At 37.3% G+C, this 9172-nt stretch overlaps 1 protein-coding gene across 1 annotated transcript; it reads right to left on the reverse strand.

Annotated features, from left to right (window-relative positions):
• Nucleotides 1-2642: 2642 nt before the first annotated feature.
• LOC127811551 (peptide methionine sulfoxide reductase) lies at nucleotides 2643-8824 on the reverse strand. The gene is made up of 2 exons (XM_052351509.1): nucleotides 8204-8824; nucleotides 2643-3023 (listed from the first exon to the last, which is right to left on the reverse strand). The coding sequence occupies exons 1-2, from the start codon at nucleotides 8753-8755 to the stop codon at nucleotides 2772-2774; spliced, it is 804 nt and encodes a 267-aa protein (XP_052207469.1). The 5' UTR covers nucleotides 8756-8824; the 3' UTR covers nucleotides 2643-2771.
• Nucleotides 8825-9172: the final 348 nt, after the last annotated feature.

Here is a 9172-nt window from a genome sequence, read left to right on the forward strand (position 1 = left end):
ATGTTTTTAACTCATTTAACATCTAATTGGTTCAAACTTAGTCGTTAGCTCTATGGAATCCTTACCCCACTAGAATAATACAAAACCTATTGTCCAGAACTCTTTTCTTTTCTAAATTTTATTTGGTCAAGCTTAATCATTTTGTCCAAGCGATTACTTCTTTTTCTTAAATTTTATAAATCATACTATATTTTGCTGCCCCACAATCATAGCACTTTGTATGGACTTTAGAATCTAAAGCAAACTTTATTCAATCCCCAATTTCGTTTTATGATTAAATAAGATCTAAATCAAACTTTTTAAAATTAATTATAACTATTTTGAAATTCATATATAAAATCCAAACTAAATAGAACACAAGGTTTTTCTTTTTTTGTTTGCTGTAGACCACAAGCTGCTCTTTACTTGATGGCTTAGATTTTTTCTTAAAAGAGGCAACAGTGTTGTATTTATAAACAATTTTGACACGGTACTGGCACTACCTCTATGAGAAACCTAAATGTCTCAGCTGTTGACCGTTGAGAGTTAAAAAAGTTCCGCCAAAGCCATTGTTCTTTCTTCTTATCACCATGGATTGAAGACCCACTCCCACTTCAAGTGAGGGGCCGACTAATAAATCCCCTTTGGATTGATTCTTTGTCCATTTAGTTATGGAATAATGGTACCCTTATAGTTTTTGGATCTTAGCTGCCAACAATGAATTCGTTTTCTGATAAAAAGGCATTCTAAGCGTCCAAAGGTTGATGCCGTCCCTGACTTGATGAAATTGTGGCCCCCCTGGCCTCTAGAACAAATGATTTGGAACCTTCTAGATCTTTGTCCCGAAATGTGGAATGCTTAATCATGATTCTGAATCCAAGGCTTTGGTTGAGAAGTTTACCATGGATCAATCTCAAGTTGGGCATGCTTTCTTTCGAGAGGAAGCAAGATGGAAGTGCTTTTCAAGAAATCCAAGGTGGAACAACGAACAACATCCTTTGAGCATAAGGTGAAATGGGATAATGAGCAAAACGATAGACCTACCTGCTATAAAGAAATGATCTAATGATCTAGCTATTAATGGTTCCTTGTGACGACAACATTGAAACAGTTCTTGATCGAAATAAAGCCGAGGAGGCTCTGGGTCTGTTTGAGGATTATGTTCAAAGGAGAAAAATGAAACAGGGTCCAAGGGAAAAGAGAGATTCCAAAGCAGTTCCTATGGAAGCACCCAGAAATTATCATACAGATCCTTTTAACTCCACTAAGTTGAGCTAACTGCAAAAAATCTATACTTTTATTAAAATAAAATTGAAAAATATATTAAAGTCCAAAGCAGGTGTGCAAAATTTTAATTTAATTGAAATAATTAAATTGAATCAATTGAAATCGTTGGTTGGCTTTACCTTTTTTTTGTTTGGAAATTCTGATTAATTGATTTCGATTCAATTTTTATGTTGGAAATAATCGAATTGTGTGGAGTTATGAAACGACGTCGTTTTTGGCCCAAAATAAAAGAAGGAAGAATAAAATAGTAAAAGGGTTGAACTGATCCTTCAACTTTCCCCTTTAGCTCTTCCCTTTCATCTTCCGTTGCTATCTCTTACTGGTCTTGAGTTCCTGATAGTCGACCCTTCCTCTCTACCTTCGACATCGATGGTGCCTAGTTCTGTTTCCATCGCTACCAGCATCTCTCTCTCCCTCCTACTGTCTCTAACTATATTCTCCCACCGTAAGTCACTAACTCCAATCGTACTAGCATATCGATGCCACCTTGGCAACCACCATCGTTTCAAATGCTGCATCTATTCCTTTAGTAATTTATGACATATGAGCTTTGGCTCATTCAATAAAATTTTTTGTGATCTTATTAGTTTTTTAATATATACACACATAAATATGGTGGGTATTTTGGACAATAAAATCTAAACCTATTAAAATCTGATCACTAGATCCTTTTAATTTTCAAATATATGAATACCTAAGCCAAAGCTAATTTGATGGTAAGTTTCTATTGTCATAATTTGGCATGGATTACCAACAGGTTTTTCAGAAACCCAAGTTTTGACAATAAAATAAATTTTAAATTTACAAAAAATTAACCAGTAAATTAAAATTATTTTTTTATATATGAACCATCGAGATTAAAAAAATCCAATAATCAGTTTCAATCATTAGAATCACTAACTGGCTAGTGTCAACAATAAGCCCAAAAATTATTTTGGTTTTTCGTTTTTTTAGTTTGTTAGGTTTTGATTTAATTTTTTAATAATTCAATTTTTTGGATTATTAAATTTCGATGAGTTCAGTTATACACCCATAAAAAGCCCTTTGTTTAGACTTCAGTTCTCCAGTCATTAATCCTCACCATTCAGTTTCATGAATGAATATCTATGAATTTTGAGAGCCAAGGACACGAAATATTTCTGCTATGTGTCTTCAGAGACTTGTCTACTATAGCTGTTTTCATAAGAGCTATTGACCACCACCTCTAAATTAAATCAAGGTTGGACCTGCTAATTGCAAATCTGTAGCTGTTTCATGGAGAACCTTATCAATGCTTGTTCATATTTTGACTATTTGACTGGTACAACGGCTATGATCCATCATTTGAATTGAAGGACCAGGCTTATGAGATGACCATAGTTGAATAAACCCGGAAATTGACCAACATAAGTTCATACCATATATATCTATTAACCAGTCTCTAATGGATAGGTTCAAACTTCAGCCATGCCCTAAGATACATCCTTTCACACCAAATAAGTAATCACAAGCATATACCTAATGACTTAACCGTAGCAGCGAATGGGATCGTTGCAGCCTTTGTCAGCAGATTGCTTAAAACCAAAGCGTCCGCCTTTTGCAAGGTATTGTTGGTGGTATTCCTCGGCTCTGTAGAACTTCTTTGCGGGCAGAATCTCAGTAACAATCTCCCTGTTCAAGAGCTTCTGCTGCCTCTCCTTGGACTCCAATGCAGCCTTCTCTTGCTCGGGTGTGTAGAAGTATATTCCGGATCTGTATTGTGTCCCAACATCGTTCCCCTGCTCAAAGGATCATAAAGCGGTTAGGTTGGGATGTGCAGTGAAAGTTGATCTTATGGAGAATGGCTAACCGTTTGATACGTCATTGGAGAAGTTCAAAACTGTTGAATACAAGAAAAATAAATGAATCATCTTGTTAGAACAAACAAACGCAGACTACGACAAACAAAGAGATGTGATGAAGGAGAAGAGAAAACTTAGAAGATGGGCAAAATTGGAGGTACACTTCTTATTCAACGGAATGGTGTACAAGAATAAAAAATAAAATAAAATTAGCAGCTCTCTCTCTCTCTAATGGCGGAACAAGAAAACCCAGGAAATGCTCTATTATGCCTATACCCCATGATGAATAGAGAGCCCAAATCAGACAAAATGTGGGTTAAAAATTGGACAAAAGAAAAAGAGGCAGAATGATGAAATGCTTCCTTCAGAGTATCTTAACAATATAAGGAGGCAGGAACAGAGTGATATACTCATTGGGGCAAAATAAGGAAAAATCTTGACAATAATACATTGGTAGTGTTTGTTAATCAATATATAGACCGAAAAAAGTGGGATATAAAAAACGTTTCAGACTTTTGTGTTTTCCATTATGTTTGTTAAATTTATTTGATGATACTTGAAAAGAAGTTATGTGACTTCTTATCTGAGTTTTTTTAAATAAATTTATCTCTCTCTCCCTCTAAATAAATTTATTTTGATCCTTACAAATAAGAAAAAATGACGCATGTGTCCTCCAGTACATTCTAAAAAATTTAATAAATAGTTTGATAAAAATCTTAGAATACTTCACAATCTTATCTTGATAATTTTATATCTTGGTCCAGAAAACATTTCAACCTTATTTTAATACAACCTCATCTTACTCATTTTAACAAATGATACCTATTAGGTATATATTCCAACGGCACAAGCTTTTCTAAAGTGGTAAATATTTTAGTATGCGGAAAAAGCTTCAGGAACAAGTAAAGGGAGGGCAATAAAGGCTTCTAAGTGAGATCTTAAGCCAAAAAATGTCATCTGCGAGAGGTATTAAACAAAACAGTGGCTAGAATATGCACCAAAAATCTGTGAGAGGCATTAAACAAAGCTTTTCAAGTTGGAATACTTGCTCACAATTACTCCCATAAGTTCATAAGCTGAAACTCATTAAGAGACCGAAAGGAAAGTTCAAAGGATGAAACAAGTTTTTTCAAACAACTGGATTCATAGCCCCAATTTGCTTCCTAACTCGTTATTATACAGCTAGATTTGCAGCAATAATTTGTCTCCTGTTTCCAGGTTTCTTCAACTGATTAAGTTGGGCCCATTTCAAGGTGTTGAGCCTCTTGTGGAATCTGCTTGGTGTGTATATGTAGTGTAAATTAAAAATTGCCAAGAAAAATGAATAAATGATCGTGCACCAAATAAGTGAAAACTCTCCAAGGGAAGAACAAACCATGAGACAAAAACAAACTAGCCACTATTGATAAAATAAAGGGTGTGACGCAGCGTGTAGCGCGTGTAAAAAAAACACACTAAAATAAACCCTTGAAAGAGCAAACTTCAATGGCCGAAACTTGACTTTCAAAAAGATGCAAAAACAAGACTGTTTTGCTAAGAAAACCCAAACAGGTTGCTGAAATTTGATTGAGAAAAACTTGATTACAAACTCTAGATCCTAGGCATATTTATAGTATTTGGCTAATCCAAATCCATCTAATATTTGGAAAACAAAATCCAACTAGAATTCTAATAGAAATAAATCCTAAATAAAAGTCAACTAGAATCCTAATAAAAATAAAACCCTAATCAAACATGAAGTAGAATCCTAAATCAAGTAAAAACATGAAATAGAATCTTAAATCAAGTAGAAATATAAAATAAAATCCTAAATCAAGTAGAATTCTAAAACTTAAGAAGTATTAAAATAACATTATGGCACTATTATTTTGGTGATACAGTTCCGATTTGGTTGGGTCGGCCTTGGGCCGAGTCTTGATTGGTGACCGCATCATTCACCTTCACTTGAGAAAAAATTCGACCTCGAATTTTGATCATGTTTGGACAAATCCACATCCAATAAGTACGAAGAGAGATTAGCCACTTTGAATGTTTAGAAATACCCATGTGATTAGGCAAATCCACAACATAAGCATTGTCATTGGTCTTCTTTGAAATCTTGTAAGGACCATACTTCTTTGACTTGAACTTGTTCTGCTTTCCTGCTAGAATCCGTTCCTTCTTCAAGAATATCATGACTTCATCTCCAATCTCAAATACCTTGTGCTTCCTATGCTTGTTAGCTGTCGCCTTGTACTTCTTATCTGTGCAACTTTTGTTTGACATCTTCTTGAACTACTTGAACTTTTCTGCTAAGGAAACATAAGCAAAGACATTCCTTCCCCTCTTAGTCCTATCTTTGTTGGCATGGGTCCAACTATCACCATGTTTGTTGCCCTCCGCCTCCATTGTATTATTACTGTCAGATCGAGGACGTTGAACCTTCCATCTTGAGCGCTTCTCTAATCTGGTAGATTTTATCATAGGTCCTTCTCCTCACATCAGCTTTTTTGATTTTGACTCCTCAACAGCTTCCGAATTCATCCACAAATTTTTCTTGTCTAGAGAAGCATTCTTTTGCAATTGTTTCGAATAGAGGCTTATTCCATAACTATCAGCAGTCTCTCCATCACTTAAAATATTGATGCTTGTATCATTCTTTGGTCCAGGCACTTGATAAACTATAGTGGTAGCTGCTACAACATTCTTAGTTTCAGAATCTAATTTCAGATTAATATTGAAAGCAGTTGCGCTACCCGAGTTAACTAGCTTGGGGGATCCAACACCCCTATTCACAAAGAGACCCATGTGATCATCTTGCTTTTACAATCGCGAAGGTGAATATGTTCCTATTGCCTTTGATTTAACCATGCTAAAGCTGGAATAAACTGTAGAAGGATTTACTATCATGACCTCCATCTCCTTTACAGTCGCAAGTCGATAAGAAGAAACGCCACCATCCTTGGGTTACGAAGCAATACTTGAGCCATTGGGACTGGAAAATACCTTAGTATGAGTCAATAACCTTGGAGTTTCTGTCATGTTAGCAGTATAAATCAGACCTGAGTTTACAAACGTTGAGGATGCTGGGACAACATAATCTTCGAAATCAAGCTCCAAACTCATTGAAAAGCCATTTTTTAGTTTACACTCATTGTTTCCCCAATGGTTGTGTTGCTGCACATTCCTCCTAATCCCTTTACCACTAGGGTTGGCTATCATATGACCAAGATCATCCTCATCGTCGCTATCATCCATCATTGGTCTTCTAGGATTAATGAGGACAGGATTAATGGCTGATCTTCCCGGTTTAACATAGCCGGCTTGATTCACGCCATTAGTCTGGTTCCGATTATCCTTAACTCGTTGTAAAACGCCCAATTGATTGCGGATTCGCTCCAATTACTGCTCTATTGTACGAGTTATTTTCCGTTGTTTTTCGAATGCTCTCCAAACCGCGGGCAGCCCCCGATCATCGTCACGAGACTGGTTGCTACTGTTATATTCAATATTGGCCATCTGATTGGTTGATGAACCGCTCTGATACCACCTGACGCAGCGTGTAGCGCGTGTGTAAAAAAAACACACCAAAATAAACCTTTGAAAGAGCAAACTTCAATGGCCGAAACTTGGTTTTCAAGAAGACGCAAAAACAAAACTGTTTTGTTAAAAAAACCCAAATAGGTTGTTGAAATTTGATTGAGAAAAACTTGATTACAAACTCTAGATCCTAGGCATATTTATAGTATTTGGCTAATCCAAATCCATCTAATATTTGGAAAACAAAATCCAACTAGAATTCTAATAGAAATAAATCCTAAATAAAAGTCAACTAGAATCCTAATAAAAATAAAACCCTAATCAAACAAAAAGTAGAATCCTAAATCAAGTAGAAACATGAAATAGAATCCTAAATCAAGTAAAAATATAAAGTAGAAACCTAAATCAAGTAGAATTCTAAAACTTAAGAAGTATTAAAATAACATTATGGCACTATTATTTTGGTGATACTGTTCCGATTTGGTTGGGTCGGCCTTGGGCCAAGTCTTGATTGGTGACCGCATCAGGGTGCCAATTATTGGGTAAAGAAATAATCCCCACACAACGACCGTATAAAAAAAAACTTCTCTTTTTTGAATGTATCCATAAACTTGAAGAATGAATACAAAAGCATTACCACTTTTCTTTTTTTGCTAGGTAAAAATATTACTACTCTTTCACTCACTACAAGAGACATAAAGAAAATATAGAAAGATTTTGTATTGGCAAGAGTAATCTTTCAGACCACGAGATGCTTTAATCTCCAGTTGCACCCACTTTTCATAGGGCAATTGAAAGCTCAAGGATGCTTTTATGCCTTTTCATTCCATTCATTTTCAATATTTTATCAAACAAGGGGGAAAAATTCTACGTCTACTCTTCCAAAAGGACAAAAGCTATTTCACATTTCATTTGCTAACCCTCCCCAAAACAGGGCCTCATAAGAATTGATGCAGGTGGAGGATAAAGTATCCTGATTCCAAGAGTTCATCATGATAAAAGAATCGTTATCTACTTTCCATATATATATATATATATATATATACCTCTGATAGTGTGTGTGGTTAATATTTTTATCCATAAAAAATGTATTCTGGAATGGAAAATTTAAACCATGTATAATGATTCTGCAATGATGGCCATGGAAATATGAGGAAGTTCTTCATGTGGCCTATGAGCCTCAACGCCCACAATTAGTATCCAGACCTTTCAGACAAACAAATAACAGCCAGACCCAGAACCCATGGCTCTAAGGGAACATAAGAGGCATTTGATGATACACCAGAGGCAGCCACAGAAGCAATTGAAACCAGAGTCTTTAGAACAGCTTCTGTAATGAAGCCAAGTAAAGAGGTACAGTTAACCAAGAAAATTAGACCTCGAGAATCAAGATCCACCCTGAAACTGAAAATCCAAATGACAGACCCTCGTTTGTTTTTCTATGTTCCATCCTTTTACGTTTTTGGAAGGTTAAAGATCCTCCTCATTTAACATTGATTAACAAGTTCAAACTCCAACGGTTAACAGTAGTAATCACACACAAAGATCAAGAATACTAATTGAATCAAATCAAAACGAGAAAAATTAAAGACGCCGACCTGGCGGTTGAGCGTGGTAGGGTCGTGGCGGGCCCAGAAGGCATCAAGCAAGTTCTCGTAGCTGCACCCCTTGGGGTCGAACTGAACCCTAACGACCTCGGAGTGCTTGGTGGTGCCGGAGCAGATGTCGTTGTAAGACGGATTGTGAAGGTAGCCCTGCGTATATCCGACCTCGGTCTTCGTCACGCCGGGGACTCTCTGGAAGGCCAATTCGACGCCCCAGAAGCAGCCGGCGCCGAACTGGGCGAACTGCTGGCCGGGGGCGGGAACGTCGTCGTCGGGGCCCTGGGCGATGGAGGAGGAGGAGGGGTCCACGGAGGCGTCGGCGGGGGTGCGAGCGCCGAAGCCGAGCTTGCCGAGCCAGCTCATCTTGGGGGGAGAGTAGAGAGGGGAAGATTTTGTGGTGGGCTGGGGAAAGGAGATGGGCTTGAAGGGGAATTTGGTGGAGAGAGAGAAGGGGCGTTTAGAGGAGGAGAAGAGGAGGAGAGGGAGAGAAGCGGCGGCGGCGGAGGCGGAGGCGGTGGCGGTGCGGGGGAGGAGAAACTGGGACATTCTTCTGGTATTTGTTGGGGGAGGTGGGGGGCGGTGACGTGTTGGAGTTGAGCTCTAGCGTGACCCAGGGATGCCAATTTGGGGTTCGTTTCGCTTACGTGCTCATTTATTTATTTATTTATTTTTAAAAATAATATTTCATAAAAAATATCATGAAAATTACATGACAGGGCAGTAGAATTCTAGTTTTTTTTTTTTTAATTTATGTAATGTTGTGTTTTATTCATTATCAAAATTATGTAGAAATAGTAAAAAGAAAAACAGGTGCCTTGCCTTATCTTTGACGTGGATATTCGCATGCTCGTTATCATCATGTGTTAGCTGGGGGTGCCACTTGTTTCGTTTCCTCATCCTTTATCGGTTCTCACCATTTTTCTCCTCTTTTCTTCTCTTTCCCAGCAACTACCTGGTCAAATG

This window comes from Diospyros lotus, chromosome 1 (assembly GCF_014633365.1).
Source record: "Diospyros lotus cultivar Yz01 chromosome 1, ASM1463336v1, whole genome shotgun sequence".
NCBI lineage: Eukaryota > Viridiplantae > Streptophyta > Magnoliopsida > Ericales > Ebenaceae > Diospyros > Diospyros lotus.

What these genes read in the sequence shown, in the direction of transcription:
- LOC127811551 (XM_052351509.1), bottom strand. Translation starts at nt 8,755, where the DNA reads ATGTCCCAGTTTCTCCTCCCCCGCACCGCCACCGCCTCCGCCTCCGCC. An exon ending in CTACCACGCTCAACCGCCAG is followed by an intron (nt 3,024 to 8,203) that starts GTCGGCGTCTTT and finishes TCCTTTGAGCAG; the next exon opens with GGGAACGATGTTGGGACACA.